We start from the raw sequence: 20963 nt of genomic DNA, 5'->3' as shown, positions 1-20963 counted from the left end.
GATCCTCTGTCTTATGATTCACTCCCCAAGTGACTGCAACAGCTGGAGCTGTGCCAAATTGAAGCCACAAGCCAGGAGCCTCTTCCAGGTCTCCCATGTGGGTACAGGGTCCCAAGGCTTTGGGTCATCCTTAACTACTTTCCCAGACCAGAAATACGGAGCTGGAAGGGAAGCAGAGCTGCTGGGGACCAGAACCGGTGCCCATATGAGATTTCAGTGCATGAAGGTGAGGACTTTAGCTGCGCCGGGCACAAGCTAAAGCTGAATTTTCTTAGAGTGCACAGATTCTCATGGAAAAGCTTCAGGAACCTGACTAAAATCTGGTCCAGTAGAGAATCTTTGCACAACGATTTCACCAGGTTTGATCAGTAGGCCCAGCTGCTGCTTGTTGTATTTTGAGAGGCAGAGAGGCCGAGAAGCTGTATTCCCCCCAGTGCCCGCCGAGCCAGGACTGGGGTTGACTGAAGCAGAAGCAGGGAGCAGAATCTGCAGCAGAGGAATCAGGATCCAGCCAGGCACTCAGATATGGGATGTGGGTGTCTCAGGGAAAAACTCAGACTCTGTTCTGGTCTGTTTCTGTAGTTTCAGCATGGGAAAATAAGGAAAATGGAAAAGAGAAGGCTGGCTCTCTGGGTCAGTTGGGTCCCTAACAAAACGACGTTAAATAGGAAAGAAGGGTCCAGCACGATAGCCTAGTGGCTGAAGTCCTTGCCTTGCACACAACAGGATCCCACATGGGCACCTGTTCTAATCCCAGCAGTCCCACTTTCTATCCAGCTGCCTGCTTGTGGCCTGGGAAAGCAGTGGAGGACAACCCAAAGCCCTGGGACCCAGCACCTGCATGGGAGACCTGGAAGAGGCTGCAGGCTCCTGGCTTCAGATCAGTTCGGCTCTGGCCAATGAGATCACGTGAGGAGTGAATTAGCAGACAGAGGGACTTCCTCTCTGTCTCTCCTCCTCTCTGTATATCTGCTCAATAAAAATAAATCTTTTAAAAAAAAAAGGAAAGAGAAAGAAAAAAGATAACCAGGGACAGATGGAAGACAAGGAAGGAAAGGTTGCCATGGAAATATTAGATTCTTGGGAACCCATTAATGGACTCTGTTTTTTTTTTTTTCTTAATTTATTTTTCTCCTATTTTTAATCCCTAGAAGGTTTTTGCGTGTTAATTTTTTTAAAAAGATTTATTTATTTATTTATTTATTTATTGGAAAGTCAGATATACAGAGAGGAGGAGAGACAGAGAGGAAGATCTTCCCTCTGATGATTCCCTCCCCAGGTGGCCGCAACGGTTGGTGCTGAGCCAATCCGAAGCCAGGAGCCTCTTCTGGGCTTCCCATGCAGGTGCAGGGTCCCAGAGCTTTGTGCCGTCCTGGACTGCTTTCCCAGGCCACAGGCAGGGAGCTGGAAGTGAAATGGAGCTGCCGGGATTAGAACCGCGCCCACATGGAATCCCGTCGGGTTCAAGGCGAGGACTTTAGCTGCTAGGCCCTTTTTGTGTGTTACTTTAAACATAATAATGAACCTATCCTTTAGACATTTCTTGTATCTAATAATCCTTTCCTTCATTGTTTCAGCAGGAACAAAAAGTAATATAATAAACATGAAGTCAGCTATTTGTTAGTGTGTCTGCCAGATCTCAAAACAACTCAGAAAAGCCCTCTGTTATCTCTCAGAAAAGCCCTCTGTTATCTTAGCATCAGACAAGGACTCTGACAAGATGCTATCTAGAAGCTTCACAGGTGGATGGGCTGTTGTTGCTGCAGGCACCTGCACCCTTTGCCAGCAGGGGTGCCGTTAGCAAGTCCAGGACTAATTCTTGGAACCCAACCACTTGATTTTTTTTTACAGCCTACAGCAAGGTGTGGGGAGGTTGCTGTGCCAGTGGGATCTGAGAGCTGAGCCAGTGCAGAGCTGCATACCAAGTGCGGGAAGGTCACAGAAGGAGCAGAAGTGGAATGAATGCGGATTTTAACGCCTGATTTGTTCCTATTCAAATGTAAGTTTGCAGGGAAAATAGGGCTAGGTCTTGAGACCATTTTCAATCCTGCTGCCAAAGAACAAATCTTTGTTTCTCTGGTAGCAACAGCAAAAATTAGCACTGTGCTCCTGGAGCCTCAGAGCAAACTAGCTCTGAATCCAGAGGCAGGCATAAATACACTAGAAAATGTAAGAGCTTTGGGGATGGGGCCGGCATGCACTTCAGTGGGCCACCTCCTGGACGCTAGCATCTGGAGTCCCTGCTGCCCCTCTAGGGATCCTGTTCCTGCTAATGCACACCCTGGGGGGCAGCAGGAGGTAGCTCAAATCTGTGGGTCTCTGCCAAGTCTGCGGGAGGCCCAAATGGGGTTTCAGGCCCCTGACTGGGGCAGCCCATCCCTAAGTATTGAAGGCATGTGGGGAGTAAAGCAGCAAATGGGAGATGTCTATTTGTCTCTTTCTCTCTGACTCCCTTTTAAATATATACAAATTCTAAATGCTTAAAAACAAATGTTTTTTAACTGACAGCTTAAGATTGGGATGATGGTTATTTTACTATATATTATCTATTCTGTTGCACCAGAGTATAGCAGATACAATGCCATCTTTGAAGACATAAAGAGCTGGACTTTCCGTTTTATGCACTGTATTGGACAGGTCAGATAATCTCTCTAACCCTCAGTTTAATGTTGTCTAAAAATGGATGTAAGAGGGCCCGGCATGATGGCATAGTGGTTAAGGTTCTTGCCTTGAATGCTCGGGATCCCTTATAGGTGCCAGTTCTAATCCCCACGGCCCCACTTCCCAAGACTTTGGGACCCTGCACCCACGTGGGAGACCTGGTGGAGGTTCCTGGCTTCAGATTGGCTCAGCTCCAGCCGTTATGCTCACTTGGGGAGTGAAGCAGTCTTCCTCTCTGTCTCTCCTCCTCTCTGTATATCCGCCTTTCCAATAAATAAATAAGTCATTAAAATGGATATAAGAATCCTCCTTGTTTGGTAACTTACAGGGTGGTAGGGAATATTGGAAAACAAATGTAAGAGAAGCTGCCTAACAGTACAGGGGCTTTCAAAAAGTGGTGGATGCTTCGTCCTTACAATTCCTACCAATCCCAGCTGTTGTGAAGGATGCTCAGGAACTGCTACTGGTAAAGAAATGCACCTTCTGCAGCTGGTGTTGTGTGGCACGTTAACCTTGAAATGCCTGTATCCCCTGTAGATGCTGATTTGGGTACTGACTACTCCACTTCCTATTAAGCTCTCTGCTAGGGGCTTAGGAAAAGCAACAGAAGATGGCCCATGAGTCTGGGTCCCTGCACTCATGTAAAGACCTGAACAAAGTTCCTGCCTCCTGGCTCCTGTCCAGCCCAGCTTGGGTAGTTACTGCCATTTGAAGCGGATGGAAAATATCTCTCTCTCTCTCCCTCTCTATGTAATTCTGCCTTCCAAAATAAACACATATTTTTAAAAAGAAAAAATTGACATGCATACATCCTTTTAATAATAACCCAGTTATAGTGTAGTCGATTTTTTTAATTGTAAAAATATTTTAATTGGCGGCACAAAGTAATTGTAAATAATTATAGAACATCTGGCATTTCAACACATGTACACATGTGAATAGTCATTTTCTATCTTAAACAAAGGAAAATTTGACCTAATGAAGAAAAGCATAACAAGCAAAACGAACTTGGGCAAAGCCAAACTCTTTCCAGAGATAGTTTAAATCAGGGTTTGATTTCTCTCCTTTTCAAGCAACCTCTAAGGTGGTGGTTACAAAAATGTGTTCACTCTAAGATAATTCACTTATATACATACTTCAGATTTGTACATTTCTATGTCTGCATTATTCTTTAAAAAATTTTTTTTTGATGCTTACATCGTTGAGAAGGATGTATACCCATGTGGATCACTGATTAGGATGGGAGGGCAGAGGCCTGGGAGAAAGTAGGTAGACAATTGCTTCCAAAAATTTTTTAAAGAACTATTTATTTTATTGGGCAGTCAGATTTACAGAGAGAAGGACAGAGAAAGATCCGCAAAAGCTGGAGCTGAGCTGATCCAAAGCCAGGAGCCTCCTCCGGGTCTCCCACAGGGGTGCAGGGTCCCAAGGCTTTGGGCTGTCCTGGGCTGGTTTTCCAGGCCACCAGCAGGGAGCTAGATGGGAAGTGGAGCTACTGGGATTAGAACCACTGCCATATAGGATCCTGGTATGTTCAAGGCGAAGACTTTAGCCATTAGGCAATGCTGCGGGGCCCGAGTTTGTATTATTCTTAAGTAAAAAAAAAAAATTTTCAGCAGACATCATGCCCAGGCTCAAACAACGGAGAAAACTGAAAACCAAGAAATCCTTCAAAAAAAAAGAAGTTTCTCTCTTCCAATCCAAGTTGCCTCCTTCTCCACTGCCCTCCCCTGCAAGGTAAGGCATCCTATGTCACAAGGTAAGGCATCCTATGTCACAGGGAAAATACCAGATCTGATCTGTTTAGGATAGAAATACCAGATTTAGCAAATTGAAATATAGAGGTCTCAACTAAATTTGAATTTCAGAGGAAGGATGAATAATTTTTTGTATTAATGTGTTATGCAACATTTGGAATCTATTAAAACTATTCTTTTGCTAGACATCCTGCATTTTATGTAGCAATCATAGTTTCCAAGTCAAATGAAGTGAAAATCCCAAGACCTTGAATTTACATGCACAAACAACCATTTTCTACTTTCCCAGTGAACTTAACTCTAGAAATTAATTTTACAAAGGAAATGTGACTAGGATTTAAATTTTAGTTTTGATAAAATTTGAACAGGTACTCTCTGACTCACAGCTTAAATGTGCTATTGAAAGGGACTCCTGAGTTCTAGAAATGCTGGAGTGCTGGTTTTTACAATAACTGCTACTTTATGTACGTTTTTTGTTGTTATACTTTCTTTCACAAAATACTTTCTGGGGTAGGCAATGATGTGGAAGGTTATGATGCCACTTAGGATGCTGGCATCCCATATCAGAGCACCAGTTCAGGCCCTGCCTACTCCACTTCCCACATAGCTCCCTGCTAGTGTGCCTGGGAAGCAGCATAGGATGGACTGAGTGCTTGGATCCCTGCCGCCCACGTGGGAGATCTGGATTGTAGTTCTGGCCTTTTTCTTTTTTTTTTTTTTAAGATTTATTTATTTTCATTGGAAGGACAGATTTTCAGAAAGAAGGAGAGACAGAGAAAGATCTTCCATCCACTGATTCACTCCCTAAAATGGCTGCAACAGCCAGAGCTGAGCCAATCTGAAGCCAGGAGTTTCTTCTGGGTCTCCCATGTGGGTGCAGGGTCCCAAAGCTTTGTGTCATCCTTCAGTGCTCTCCCTGGCCATTAACAGGAAGTTAGATCAGAAGTGGGGCAGCCAGTACATGAACTGGTGCCCCTATGGGATGCTGGCAGTTATAGGTGGGAGATTAGTCAGTTAAGCCATTGCACCAGCCTCAGTCCCTGTCTTCTTTTTTTTTTTTTTTTAAAGATTTATTTATTTTTTATTGTAAAGTCAGATATACAGAGAGAAGGAGAGACGGAGAGAAATCTTCTGTCCAATGATTCACTGCCCAAGTGAGTGCAACGGCCAGTGCTATGCCGATCCGAAGCCAGGATCCAGGAGCTCTTCTGGGTCTCCCATGCAGGTGCAGGGTCCCAAGGCTTTGGGCCGTCCTCAACTGCTTTCCCAGGCCACAAGCAGGGAGCTGGATGGGAAGTGGGGTCACTAGGATTAGAACTGGTGACTATATGGGATCCTGGTGTGTCCAAGGCGAGGACACCAGCTACTAGGTCACTGTGCCGGTCCCTAGTTCCTGGCTTCTTATTTCCAAGTTTTGGCCTGGTCCAGCCTTGGATATTGCAGGCATCTTGGGAGAAACCTAGAAATTGGATGTTTCTCTCTCATCTTCACTAGAACACTTTTTGTATCTTGTAGAATGAGTGTTGCCCAATTACAGAATGGAAAATAAGCCCAATTAAAATCATTAAACACAGTTTTAGTGATTTTGTCTATGGATGCAATCCATTCACTTTGTTTACTTTTATCTATTTACATTTACATTATTTACATTTTATTTATGTTTGTATGTGTGTATGTGTTTCTTCCTTCATAAAACTAATAGGATATGGGGTGGGGGGAATCCCCAGTGCCTATAAAACTGTATCACATAATACAATGTTAATAACAATAAAAAAAAAACTAATAGGATATAATTTAAGTTATCCCAGAAGGTAGTTTTTGTTTTTATTATTAAGATTAATTTGTTTATTTAAAAGGTAGAAAGTATTAGAGACAGAGAGAGAGAGAGATTTTCCATTCACTAGTTTACTCCTTAGGTGGCTGCAAGGAGCCAGGACCTTCATCTGGGTCGTGGGTGCCCAGAAGCATTACCAGGGAGCTAGATTGGAAGTGAACAGCCAGGACACTAACTCACACCCACATGGGATGCTGACATTGCACCAGGCAATAAGGCAGGGTTTTTAACTGGTTTTCTTTTGTTGTTGTTGTTGTTGTTTCTAAATCCCTCATGCCTGCAATATGGTAGGAACTTTTTAAAAGTTTTATTTATGGGCCCGGTACAATAGTCTAGCAGCTAAAGTCCTCACTTTGCATGCACCGGGATCCCATGTGGGTGCTGGTTCTAATCCTGGCAGCTCCACTTCCCATCTAGCTCCCTGCTTGTGGCCTGGGAAAGCAGTCGAGGACAGCCCAAACCTTTGAGACCCTGCACCCATGTGGAAGAGCTGGAAGAGGCTCCAGGCTCCTGGCTTCGGATCAGCTCAGCTTCAGCCATTGTGGCCACTTGGGGAGTGAGTCAATGGATGGAAGATCTTCCTCTCTGTATATCTGACTTTCCAATTAAAATAATTATTTTAAAAAGGTTAATCTATTCATTTATTTGAAAGACAGAGAGGTAGAAAGGGAGAAACAGAAAAAGTAATTTTCTGTCCTCTGATTCACTCCCCAAATGCCTGCAAAAGCAAGGAGATAGGAACTCCATATGACTCTGAGCTGAATAGCAGAAACCCAAGTACTTGGGCCATCCTCCCACATGCATTAGAAAGAAACTCAGGGCTGACACCGTGTCATCATGGGTAAAGCTGCTGCCTGCAGCACTGGTATCCCATATGGGCGCCACTTTGAGTCCCAGCTGTCCCGCTTCGGCCCAGCTCCAGCCACTTGGAGACTAAAGCAGTGGATGGAAGAAATCTCTGTGTATTTCACCCTCTTTTTCTCTCCAACTCTAACTTTCAAATAAGTAAATAAATATTTCTAAAAAAAGAAGAAGGAGGAGGAGCTAGAGGGAAAAGGGAAGGAAAGAAGAGCAAGAAGTGTGGAGTAGCTGGAACTGTGTGGGTGCCTCATACCCTGGCTTAACCCTCTGTGACACAGCAGCCATGTTATCATAGGTACTCGGTATCTGTTCTGTAATTGAAAGCTTGAATTCTTGCATCTAATGAAGGGCTTAGGGATCCTCTTCTACAGAGTCAAACTATGAACTCAGCCTCTTGCTTAATGAGAACTGTTAGTCTGACTTAGGCTTTTTTTTTTAAAAATTTATTTTGTTTAATTTTGCTTTTCCTACAGAACGGTTATTTCTTCAACAGATATCCCCCATAGCAGAAACTGGCTAACATCCTCGTGGAACTTCAAATTTCCCAAAGATGTAATAAAACTTTGGACAAATAGAGTGTGGTCACTATACAGCTGGTGCCAGAACTGCGTAGCCCCGGTATGGGTTTTCACATGGCTGTTCTCAGCTGTGTGGCTTTTCTATGCATTTGATGTTTGATGTTTGTGTCTGTCCGTTCATACATTCAAATCAGATCAACACTCTAGCTAAGTGCCGATAAGATGAATTGAAGGGTTCATGTCTATCTTTGCTTGCATAAGACATACCTTAAGCCACTTTCTGGTTCCTTGTTTTTTTTTTCTTGTGTCTGTCATACTGTTCATATTTATTTGTGAATTTCAGAGTTTAGAAATATTGAAAGATACCATCTTTCCATCCCGAATCTGTCACCGAGAACTTCATAGTCTGAAACAGCAGTTTTGCGCTTTGGAAAATGAATTGTGCAAACTTCAGGAAGTGCTGAAGGTTAGTATAGTCACACACAAAACAATGCAGAATCAGGTAAGACTGTTGCAATAGAGAAAATGCTCTGGTTCTAAGACCTGTGCACTCCTTCAACATCAGGTACATGAGATTCTCTGTCTTTGTTAGGAGTAACCAAGTGGCTGTGGGGTGGAGGGCGGAAGTGAGATGAACACGTGTGATGACCCAAGGGGACAGTTGACCTCGGTTTTTCTTTGATGTAGGCCAGTTTTGTCCAGATTGGTCAGTGGTATCAAACAGTTCAGTTAGTCCTATGTTAGTCAAAAAGGAAAAAACAAAAGAAATTTGAAGGGCCCACTTCTGACCTTGTCATGGATAAAACAGGGACACAGCAAGTGATATGCCCAACGGTAGTCTCAGGAGAAACCTGAAACTTCCAAAGATGGGGAAGCATTTTCTTTTCTTTTTATTTTTAAGATATACTTATTTTGATTAGAAAGTCAGATTTACAGAGAGAAGGAGAGAAAGAGATAAAGATATTCCATCCACTGGTTCACTCCCCAAGTGGCCCCAGCCCCAGTGGCCACTTGGAGCTGAGCCGATCTGAAGCCAAAAGCCTGGAGCCTCTTCCAGGTCCCCCATACAGGTGCAGGGTCCCAAAGCTTTGCGCCGTCCTCGACTGCTTTCCCAGGCCACAAGCAGGGAGCTGGATGGGAAATGGGACCTCCGGGATTAGAACCTGCACCAATATGGGATCCTGGTGCGTGCAAGGTGAGGACTTTAAGTGCTAGGTTACTATGCCAATCCTGAAAGACAATAATTTTTAAAAAGACCAACATGGTAAATAACATGTGTTCATAAACACATGTAAAAGATGCAACTTGGTCATAAATGCATGACCAAGGCCACCAAAATTTGGTTAAATAAAATGGAAGGTTTTTCTCTCCCACATGAATATCTGGGAAGAAAGCATTCTAGAACTGTCATAAGGATTTCATAGATCCAAGATAGTTGTTGAGCTCAGATCATGGATTGATTATACGCAGTAGAAAGAAGGGATCAAAATGCTCCCACTCCCTTTAAAAGGATTTCCCTGTAGTCACACATAAGACTTATATCTCATTTGGCCAAAACATAGCTGTAGAATAACACATAGTCACGAGGAAAGTTGGGGAGTATAGTTCTTCATCTGAATTACAACATGTCAAACTAAAACTCAGGTTACCTATTACTAACAAGGACAACAATAATGCATATTGGTAGACATATATGGTAATCTATCACGTATACAAAACATATATTGGAAGACAACCACACGCATAAAACAAATTCAAGATAAACTTCTATGGGTGGGGTTGGTGTTGTGGCAGTGAGTTAACTCCCTGCTTGTAAGATGTTCCTCGAATCCCAGCTGCTCCCAGCTGCTCGGCTTCCAGTCCAACTTCCTGCTGTCTGCCTAGGAAGGCAGTGATGATTGCCTAAGTTCTTGGGCCCCTGCTCACCACAGGGATGATCAGGACGGAATTGCTGGTTCCTGGTTTCAGCCTGGGCAAGACCAAGTTGTTGTAGCCATTCTGGAAGTGAACCAGTGGAAGGATGATATTCATTCTCTCTCTCGCCCCTTGATATTTCTCTTTCTAATTAATTAATTAATTAATTAATTTTTAAAAAGCAGTCACTAACATTTTAGGTTATCAGACTGATGAACAAAAACAAAAAAACAGTGCAAGTATAATGTCTCACCGGATAATCCTCCACTTCTAAGCACCAGCATCCCATATAGGGATTGCTATCTGGTTGCTCTGCTTCCCAACCAGCTCCCTGCTGGTGGCCTGGGAGAGCAATCAAGGACCCTGCACCTGCATGGGAGACTAAGAAGAAGCTCTTAGCTCCTGGCTTCAAATTGGCTTAACTCTCACCATTGTGGCCATTTAAGGAGTGAATCAGTTGCTGGAAGATCTCTTTCTCTCTCTGTCTCTGTAAATCTGCCTCTCCAATGAAAACAAATAAATCTTAAAAGGAAAAAGAAAGCAAGTAAACAAGACTCAGAGGGTGTTTTCAGCATAAAACAAAACAGAACAAAAAACCAAAACAGTTTGGAGAAATTAATACTCTCTTAAATTGTTGTGAAGAGAATAAATTAATAAAAATCTCTCAGTCATGATTAGGCAATATCTGTCAAAATCTTTTTTTTTTTAAAGATTTATTTTTTTTTTATTGCAAAGTCAGATATACAGAGAGGAGGTGAGACAGAGAGGAAGATCTTCCCTTCGATGATTCACTCCCCAAGTGAGCACAACAGCTGGTACTGCGCCAATCCGAAGCTGGGAACCAGGAACCTCTTCCAGGTCTCCCACATGGGTGCAGAGTCCCAAAGCTTTGGGCCATCCTTGATTGCTTTCCCAGGCCACAAGCAGGGAGCTGGATGGGAAGTGGAGCTGCCGAGATTAGAACCAGCGCCCATATGGGATCCTGGTGCGTTCAAGGCGAGGACTTTAGCTGCTAGGCCACATCGCCGGGCCCTATCTGTCAAACTCTTAATATTTAAATTCATTGGGCTTTAAGAAGGATAGATGAGAAAACAGAAAATCATTCATCTCTATGCACAGGAAATTGCTCATACTGTTTCCCTTGGTGATAGATCTGAGACTGGGGTAAGAAGAGACTTGCTTAATCACAGTATATCATTTTGTATCTTCTGGATTGTGTGCACTGTGCCTTAACAAATATAAAAATAACAAGAGCAAGCATTTGACGTATCAATGAAGATGATGATTAAGACTTCCACATCTCACATCACAGCATGTGACTCCAGCTTCCTGCTAATGTGGACCATGGGAGGCAGTAATGATGGCTTAATAAGGAGCTGCATCCCTGCCACCCCTGGAAAGATGGAAGACCTGGTTGACCCCGCCCAGTCTTAATTTGTGCAGGCACTTCATTGAACCAGAGGATGAATCAGTCTCTTTCTCTCCTACTGAAATAAATACATTTAAAAGAAAATAACAATGAAATTAATTCCTAAAACAGAAAATTAACTGTCCAGTTGAGATTTTAGTGGTAGAAATAAACTCATTGTTATTTTGAATCTGTATTGGTGTAGCTTTCTTTCAGCATTTTGCTGCTTGTGACTTTGCAGTGGTTCAACTAGACTTTAACATATTTAAAAGTATAGAATCACTACACATTTGTGCGTATAATCAATTTGTAAACCTTCCCTTTGCTTCCTCATCTCTGACATACAAACTCTTGCTGGTTTTTTGTTTTTTGAAGATTTAAAAAATTTATTTGAAAGGCAGACTTACCAAGAAACAAATAGAGACAGAGAGTGAGTAAAACAGAGTGATTGTCCGTGTGCTTATTCACTTCCCAGATCGCCACAAGAGCCAGGGCTCAGCCACACCAAAGCCAGGATCCCAGAACTCCTTCCAGGTTTCCTGTAGGAGGACACTGTGACCCTAGAAGGGCAGCAAGCACAGGATTACAGTTGATTGGTTAATATTTGCATGAGAACAACTTAATGGCTACCTTCTGTATACCTGATCGGATATCATTTGTGTAAGAACAGTTGAATGGATATATGTGTGTGAGAACACTTGGTGGAATATACAAGACAAAAGGAGTTCCAAACAAAAGCATAGAATCTGTTACTGGGTTTTGTTGATGAGCTCAATGCTTCCTGCCTTATCCCATATGACCTTCAGTGCATAAAGTCTGAGGCCACTAGTAAACTTCGGCTTTGACCATCAGTCAGGGGCCACACATGTTATTATCGGCTCTGTGCACCAAGTCCTTTCCTGCGGGACAGTGAAGTTTCCATATAAGCAGCAGGTCTCCAAGAACTTGGGCCATCCTCTGCTGTTTTCTAAGGCCTTAACAAGGAGCTGTGCCAAATGTGGAGCACCCAGGACTTAATCTAGCATCCATAATGGATGCCAACATTGCAGGCAGTGGGCTAACCCACTGTGCCACATGCCAGCCCACAAACTGTATCTTTCATGAATTTTCTATTACTTCAGTGTTTTTTAAAAATTTTACCCCAAATCATGCTTCCAAATGTGTTGAAAAGAATGATAAGACTAAAGAATGAAACTTATTTTATTCCCTAAAAACATTCTTGGAAGGCTGTATCATTTAATTTTTTTTTTGAAGATTTATGTATTTTTGTTGGAAAGTCAGATTTACAGAGAGGAAGAAAGACGGGAGAGGATCTTTGGTCCACTGATTCACTCCCAAAGTGGCCGCAACAGCTGGAGCTGAGTCAGATCAAAACCAGGGGATTCTTCCAGGTCTCCCACGTGGCTACAGGGTCCCATGGCTTTGGGCTGTCCTCTACTGCTTTCCACAAGCAGAGAGCTGGACTGGCATCCATATGGGATCCCAGTGTGCTCAAGCAAGGACTTTAGCCACTAGATTACTGTGCTAGGCTCTCAATCAATTGTTTCTCTACACAAGTGACAGAGCACAATGGAACTGATTGGTGTATGCCTATTTAACCAGTAAGTCTGGAGATCCAAAGGTGCAAATGACATTGTCAGGTCCTGGCTCTGCCTTCTTGTTTTGGTCCTTTCTTCATTTGTGTCAGCTCTGTCCTTCTGGTAGCCATGTGGTTGCTGGCAGTCTTGGATTATTATTCTCATAGTGGAAAAGCCTCAGCAAGGAGCAATTTGTCCTGGATTTTGTGCCTAGCCCTTCACTAAGGGTCCCAAGCCAACATATGGGCTAAGGGAGAACAGAGATGTTCTCCATACGTGGCCTCTGCATTTCCCAAGTGCCAAGTCACCTAGCTCCTGGTTATGCACGGCTACTGAGAGGCTCTGCTTACAGACTCTGTGTTCTTTCTGTTGGGTAATTTCTCCAACAGTAGTTATAGTTGCCTTACTAATCCCCGTGCCTGCTTAAATACAAGGCTACATGTAAGATCTAGACATACTTTTTGCATATTTATTCCTAAAATTGCTCCTCTGCTAAGTCTCAGCTCATCCCGGAAGTCAAGGCTAAATATCTCAAAACCTCTAACTGTTCATGTTCGTGGCACATTTCGTCACTCTTATGGAGATGTGTTTTTCTTTTGAGTATATTTAGGCCTGTCTAACGTCTCACCAGAATGAGCTCCCTGATGTAACAATGGACAGGGCTTGAAAATACGCTCTGCACCTGGCACATAAACTCACACACAAAAAATGCATATGTATAAAGAAGGTGGTTTCACAAATTAGTGGGAAATGAAATAAAAAGATGATTGGAATTTACCATAAACATTTTGAAGTTCCCGTGCATAGCAATGATTGAATAAAATGTAGAAAGTTGTGATCACTACATGAGGAAATATGATGAAACATGCGGTATACTGAGGAAGCAGTCAATATGGGGGGGGGGCGGAGGATCTAATGTTGATAACACTCAATCCAAAGATTCACATGAACCTGTTATTCATTTGTGCAATGTATTGTTTTCTTCCAGACCATCTCAGGAAATTGTTCATGTTCAAGCTGTAGTCAAATGTGTCACACGCACAGTAAACTCATAAAAGCACCTGCGCCTGCTCCACCCACCCCAGGAGAATGCCAAGCTCTGCTTTCTACGACACTCCCACAGCCAGCCAGTCTTCTTCCACCGCCACCACCACCTCCCCCTCCACCCCTGCCCCCTCCCCCTCCTCCCCTCCCACCCCCTTCAGCACCCCTTGCACCTTTGGTGTTCAGAAAATCTGATCGCACTAAAGCACCTCAGGTAGGAAACATTCTAGTATTGGTGTGTTTTGTTTGCTCAGTGGGTACTTACATAGGAATCAAGCCAATTAGTCTTTCAGGGATGGGTCAAGGACTTGACCGGGAAGCATGCATTGTGTTCTGATGCCATAGCTTAATTGTGTTAAAACGTCAGTACCGAAATAATGAAAATGATTCCCCTCCCCTGCATCACTCTGCCTTTCAAACCATTAAAATAAATATAGAAGCAAATATGTAAATATATGAAAAAATAAATTTTAAAGGTGGGAGGCATTAGGTGTTCAGTAAGGCGCAGGTTCACATCCCAACTGAAGCTTCCAACTAATACACAGTTTGGTAGGCAGCAGAGGATGGCTCAGGTATTTGGCTCCCTGCTGCCCATGTTGGAAATCCATAGTGAGTTCCAGGTTCCTGGCTTTGCTTGGCCTAGCCATGGCTGTTGCTGGCACTTAGGGATGAAACCAGCAGAAGGAAGAGCTCTGTGTTTCCTGTCTCTCTGTTTCTCTTTCTCTGCTTTTTAAGTAATTTTTTTTTTTTTAATTGGAGAAGCAGATTTACAGAAAGAAAGAGACAGAGAGAAAGATGTTCCATCTGCTGGTTCATTCCCTAAGTGGCCACAACAGCCAGAGCTTGAACTGATTCCAAGCCAAGAGCCCAGAACCTCTTCTAGGTCTCCCACATGGGTGCAGGGTCCCAAGGCTTTGGGCCGTCCTCAACTGCTTTTCCAGGCCACAGGCAGGGAGCTGGATGGGAAGCAGGTCAGCCAGGATTAGAATCAGTGATCATATGGGATCCTGGAGCATTCAAGGCAAGGACTTTTAACCACTATGCTATCAGCACTGGACCCCTGACATTTTTTTTAAAGCCTTACAGTCTGATGAGTATTTTTTAGTGGACTTTATATCCATGGGTACTGAAACAAGAACATTCTTGATTTTGTTAAATTTCTAGCATAAATTAGAGTTAAAGCTTAACTCTGAGTCTTTAAAAACTAAATTTATATTAAATTTTAGCACCACAATTTTAATTCTCACCTCTCCATGCATTTTAAGGCTGGGCCATTGAAAAAAGATAGACCCATGCAGATCACAGTTAAAGATCTACTCAATGTGAAATTAAAGAAGACACCAAGCGTCAGTGAAAGGACAAAGGTAAGTTGTCATTGACTAAATATGTATTCTTTGTGCTTTGAATTTGATTCCAATCTGTGTTCTTTTTCATTTGAATTTCCTTTATGGAAAGTAAGCCAGCATTGTGGCATAGTGAGTTAAACCACTGCTTGCATAGCAGCATCCTACATCACAATGCTAGTTTGCGTCCTGGCTGCTCTGCCTTTGATAGTTTCTTGCTAACATACTTGGGAAGACAGTGATGGTGACCCAAGTACTTAGACGACTGCCATCCATGTGGGAGACTAAGATGGAGTTCCTGGCTTCTGGCTTCAACCTGGCCCACGCTTGGCTGTTGTGGCCATATGGGGAGTGAAGCAGTAAATGGGGATTCTCTTTCTGTCCCCTTCTCTCTGTCAACTCAGAATTTCAAATTAAAAAATACATGTTTTTTTTTTTTAAAGGATTTATTTATTTTTATTGGAAAGGCAAATTTATAGAAAAAGGGGAGACAGAGAGAAAGATTGTCCATCCACTGGTTCACTCCCCAAGTGATCGCAAAGGCTGGAGCTGAGCTGATCTGAAGCCAAAAGCCAGGATCCTGCTTCAGGTTTCCCATGTGGGTGCAGGGTCCCAAGCATTTGGATTGGGACATGAACTGGCGCCCATATGGGATCCCGGCACTTGCAAGGGGAAGATTAGCCAATTGAGGCATCACACCAGGCCCAAAGAAATACATCTTTAAGGAAAAACAAAACAAAAAATAACAAAACAAACAAACAAAACAAGCTTAGACCTATGTGTAGAAGTCATACCAAATTCAGCATTGATATTTGATTTTAGTAAAACTTTTTATCTCCTCAATTAAAATAGGCATATCCCAGAATTATTCAATTAGTGTTTTCTACCAACCGTTAGTCTGAAGAGGTATACTCTGAAACTCTGGAATAAAAATTGACTAAAGAAGAGGATCTATCTTATGCTTGTTTGGCATTAGTTTCTTTTACTGTTTCAACATGTTCATATTTTAAGCTTGTATTTTAAAATGTGTTTTTAATCATCTCTCATTTATGATTAAAGCTTGAACCATCACCACAGTCACAGAACCCGCTAGTTACTGTCTCAGACCTGCAGCGCGTTACCCTGAAACCTAACTCCAAAGTGTTATCGACTCGAGTTACTAATGTCCTAATGTAAGCAATTACATGCTGATGTTTGATTGTTCCTTACATAATGTTTTGACTCACTCTAACTTTAAAAATCCTTGTTGAAAAAGTAAAATTGAAACCTACAGAAAATCTTAAAAAGAAAAAAATGAAAACCATCTCTCTCATCCTACCAGTGGAGATAGCCACTATTGCATTCTACACTTTTTCTGGCATATACACTTATGTCTCCATTTCAAGAGGGCAATTTAACGTTATAATAAAGACATAATGTATTTGGGAAGAAAAAGAAATGCTTTCAAGAATTTTTTAACTGGCCTGATTTCAAAAATAAAATGTGAAAATGAGTATGTCTTGGATCCCAGGAAATAGGGATGTTTGTGTGAGTGCAACAGTCTACTATAGGCACAGTTATAGTTTTTTCCACTTAGTATGTTATGATTTCCTCCCATATTAAAAATTAGCTTAAAGCATTGCTTTACCTCTTTAATATGTGCAGTTAAGTATATGAAAATTTAATAAATGATATACTTTGTCTTGAGAAACTTTTTTTCTGGGATAGATTCTTATGCATGTTATTTTTGAGTCAAGAAGTATCACTCATGAGAACGGTTCTATCATCTTATGCTCCCATTGGCACTTACTTTCAGGAAGTTATCAATAAAAATGACTGCTTTGCTTGAGGAATAAACTGATTAAAATGATAAATTCTAATTTTGATATCATTATTTTATCAGAACTCCTAGTAAGAGCCAACTGGATCTGCGGAAACTGCTTAGAAAAGTCAATGTAGACAGGTAACATACACCCTTGTGTTATGTTTTCTAAGTCCACTTGAAAGGTTGGCATGAAACACAACCTTTATGTTTGCATCACCTTTGCAGGAGCCCAGGTGGAACCCCTCTTACCAATAAAGAAAACATGGATACAGGAACTGGACTGACTCCAGTAATGACCCGGGCCTTGAGGAAAAAGTTTCAGGTAAACATTTTTAGGGGGAAAAAAATGGAAAATCATTTCTTTAGACTCATAATGTAAGCCACCCTTCTTAATGTTTAAATAATTCCTTATTTTTTATAAAGCACTCTCATATTCATGCTTCATAAGATTCCATCAAATATAGTTATGATTATCATCTTTGCACCCTATCCACAAAAATCTAATTTATTAATTTCTTTAGTATTTAGTAAGTTCTTCCTATGTACCAGGCATTGAGGTGGAGTGCTAGGAATATGCGTAATAGCAAGCAAAAGCAGACATATTTCTACTGTCTTGGAACTTTCATTCTAGTGGACAAAGTAAATACTAATCAGATAATCCCATATTTGCATGGTTTTATACTGCTATAAGTGGTGTGAAGGAAACGAAGTAAGTTCTGTGGAATCTTGGAGGAAAACAATCTAGTCTGGATGACTCAGAAAGATTCCCTTAAGAAGTAAATGATGCCCAAGATGAGAGTTGAAGGATGAAAGGATGAATAGATGTAATTATGAGCCCACCAAAAATGTCAGGGACTCCCGACAAGACTAATTCATGCAAGAGACCTGTGGTAGGAGACTCTTGGTTTATCCAAAGGAATGTTAAGTCACCTATGTGGCTGTAACATAGAGAGCCTGACAGTGGTGACAAATGGAGATAGAAATGTCGATGGAGTGAGCCCAAGCAGGCTTGATAGGAAAATATTTTGGCAGTTTTGTTCTTTGTCTTCTCCATGTATAACTCACACACCGAAATCCAGTAGATGCCTGGCTCAGGTGTGTTTCTTCCAAACATGTTTGCCTTCGTCATCTATTTGATCACCCCAACCATCAGATCTGTGAAGAGTAGCCATTTTCCTCCACCCTGCTGGAGTGTTGGGGCACAGAGCTTGTGACCTCTTTGGCTTCAAACTCTGTTCCTTCTTCCTCTGGCAGCAGAAACATACCATGAACTGACACTTTCCCATCCTTTTATTTGTTCCTAAAGAACCAGTACCTTTTGAGGGACAGCTTGGTTTCCCTCTTGCCAATCAATGTGGTCCTTCTGGGCACTTGTCTGGCTCTCTTTGGAAGCACCTGTAGGAGTTTGCCTCCAATCACATTCCTTAATTGCCGAAGTCCAGCTCCAGCTGAGTTTGGAGCTCGGGAAGGGTGCGTGGAGTCGGCGATAAAGAAAGACACAGACACAGACACTTGGTGTGTTCTCACTGCCTCTCTGCTCAAGAAGAAGCTGTCCTTTTTATTTACTTAGACACATCACAAGTCTCTGCACAAACATTTGATTTTTTTATCTTTAACTTTAGAACTAAGACAGCATGCACAGATGTTCAATTAATTTTTACTTCATGGTCAACCAGGTGCTCTCAAAGATAATTCTGTAAATTACTATAATCAGATTACAGAATTCTTAGTGGGGTACTTGAGTGTCCATGCAAACAGGGGGGTAAGACTGCGTCAAGGTGGTCAGAGAGAAATCTGCCGGGCCCTGCCAAACAGCTGGAAGCTCCCCAGGCCCTGCCAAGCAGGGAGCTGTTCTCTTCACACCCTCGTGTCATCCACACCTACTGCACGGACACCAGCACTTAGTGATATCAAAACTGTGAAGAGCAGGGGCAAAGGAAACAAGTTGTCACTAAAGGGATTTAGCTCCTTCCTTTCTCTGTACTGTTCTGAGGTGTGTGTTATCCCTGCCCTACCCTATAATTAGTTCTGTGGTATGGAACCTATGGAAACAGATAAAAATGTAATAAATAATAAACTCACGGATTCAACTATAACAAACATTACAGACAAAAAGAAAAACCTACACCAAATGAATGTTGTATTTCACAAAACCTACTTATTGGGAGGTTATCCTGCAAAATTGTTAGGCATAGAATGATTGTGCCCTCCCTGCTCTTGGGCTCCCTTTTTTCTTTAACTCTGAAGCAACTATGTCAGTTAAGTTTTACATTAGGCATCAGGTAAAGAAATCTGACGATAGTGGCTTAATCAAATAGGCTTATTCTTGCCTAAATATTCCTTTGGGAAATAGGAACTCCACAATGAATACAGCAGCTTCACATCATGATTGCTCTTTATCCTCATTGTGTGTGTTATCAGCCTCATGGTTCAGAATGGTCACACTTTTTGAAGAATCAAGTGCACATTCTAGCAAGAGGAGAAAGGCAAAAAAAAAAAAAAAAGATCCATTAGAAGCTCTGTCAAAAAATGGGATTATGTCAGAGACTCTGGGGAAAAAATGATTTTTAAAAACTGGATGTAACGCTGCCCTCTAAAAAATTTGTATTGTGTGAATGAGGAAGGAGAGGTGTGTTGACAACAAGAATATACTTCACATTCTAACTGGAATTTTTAATTTGTTTTCTTTTCCCATAGCTAGCTCACCCTAAAAGCCCAACTCAAACTCTACAGCTTTCTCCAAGCAGCTTTGATGAACAAACTGATGTCAATTCTACCTGACTCCATGTGATAATCCATAAGACTCTAAAGAGATTACCCAAATCCTTTTTCTTGTGGTAGGGTAAACATAAATACATTCATATCATTCCATGAGAGGAGTTTGAGTATGTGTTCAACATACATACACTCTGATATCAAGTTTGTATTTGAATAGTTTCTAGTTTTGCATTATCAGTAAGAGAACCAGTGGGGGAGATGCTCTCTTCAAAGCAATTTTGGAATTACACGACTGAGGCTAGAGGGGCTGTTCAAATTAGGTAGATAACTTTAGTTCATGCTGTATGGGTGCAGTCATGACTTTAATATCCTGGTTCCTATTTATCCTGGATATTCTAGGGTAACTGAAAAAAATAAATATTTTAGTCTGTAAGGCTTATGCATTCATTTCTATACACTTGAAAAGATCCTCTGTGTTTTACTTATATAGTTGCTTTATAAACAATTAAAAGGTAAGACCACCTACCGTCCAAAAGGATTTGATGCAAAAGGCCCAATGTCACCTTCAAAATTAGAATGCGTTGGAAGTTGATGCCAAGGGTCTGATTGCCTGTTGCTTGCTAAGGGTGTAGCCTGTGTCATCAAAACAAGTTGGGTTTTATGCCTTTGGGTAAAGATTTACTACATCCATCCTTGGAGAAAAGAAAACAAAAGAAACGACTAGTTCAAAGTTCCAGTTCTTAATTTACACATGTAAAATGCTCAGGTTGCCAAAAAAGATAACCACGATATCCAGTCTTGCTCACACAGAGGTTCTTTGTGTAGGCTGCTCAGCAGCATTGCAGCTTCCTAGGAGAGGCCAGACTCACAGAAGGGTGTTGCTTTGGAAGAAAGCAACATTAATCACCCATGCAACTTCCCTAATCTGTGTTTCCTCCTAGGAAACCATACCCTAAGCTCAGTAATACTAGCCTATCAATCAACATAAAGCAATCATGTTTGATTTTATAGGGTGTACAATAATGATCTCCTATTTTGGTGTCAGTTTTCAATAAAATTGTGATTATGGATCAAAACAATTAAAGATTGTTACCAGCACCTTAGGTAGGTAGTTACATCCAGCTACTGAAGTTGAAGTTACTCCTCACTTTTACATCTGCTGTCTACATTCATGTAGCTAAAGAAAAATATCAAGAAGCCGTGACATGAGCCTTATATTCTGCACGATGCAGTGCCAAGGATTGTCTGAAGTCCATAGCAGATTCACTGTGGGACCACTCGTTCTCCTTCCTCACCAGTCCATGTATTCAATCATTACAGTAATGTGTACCTTGCTGGATTCCTTCCAGCCAGACTACGAGTGCCAGATGTAGCAAATCAGAATACAAAACGGTTAAGTGTGAACTTAAGAGAATCAATAAATAACACTTAAGTATAAATATGTCCATGTAACAATAATAAAAAAAACTTAATGCATGTCCCATATATTACATGGGACATATTTAAATAATTAATTATTCTTCA

At 41.7% G+C, this 20963-nt stretch overlaps 1 protein-coding gene across 1 annotated transcript; it reads left to right on the top strand.

The window, feature by feature from the left end:
- Positions 1-1861: 1861 nt before the first annotated feature.
- On the top strand, positions 1862-19521 carry PRR11 (proline rich 11). The gene is made up of 11 exons (XM_041000316.1): positions 1862-1999; positions 2564-2637; positions 4281-4398; positions 7587-7731; positions 7975-8097; positions 13519-13788; positions 14840-14938; positions 15977-16089; positions 16800-16859; positions 16947-17043; positions 19419-19521. Exons 3-11 carry the CDS (start codon positions 4286-4288, stop codon positions 19500-19502), a joined length of 1104 nt encoding a protein of 367 aa, XP_040856250.1. The 5' UTR covers positions 1862-1999; positions 2564-2637; positions 4281-4285; the 3' UTR covers positions 19503-19521.
- Positions 19522-20963: the final 1442 nt, after the last annotated feature.

The sequence above is a fragment of the Ochotona curzoniae genome, unplaced genomic scaffold (genome assembly GCF_017591425.1).
Source record: "Ochotona curzoniae isolate NIBS_2020 unplaced genomic scaffold, NIBS_Ocur_1.0 scaffold_2453, whole genome shotgun sequence".
Lineage (NCBI taxonomy): Eukaryota > Metazoa > Chordata > Mammalia > Lagomorpha > Ochotonidae > Ochotona > Ochotona curzoniae.
This window is presented reverse-complemented; position numbering and strand designations above follow the sequence as displayed.

Bases quoted from the DNA above. Each gene is read 5' to 3' on its own strand.
- PRR11 (XM_041000316.1), top strand. From the start codon at position 4,286: ATGCCCAGGCTCAAACAACGGAGAAAACTGAAAACCAAGAAATCCTTC. The intron at 4,399-7,586 runs GTAAGGCATCCT...CTTTTCCTACAG, and splicing joins CCACTGCCCTCCCCTGCAAG to AACGGTTATTTCTTCAACAG. The intron at 8,098-13,518 runs GTTAGTATAGTC...GTTTTCTTCCAG, and splicing joins AACTTCAGGAAGTGCTGAAG to ACCATCTCAGGAAATTGTTC.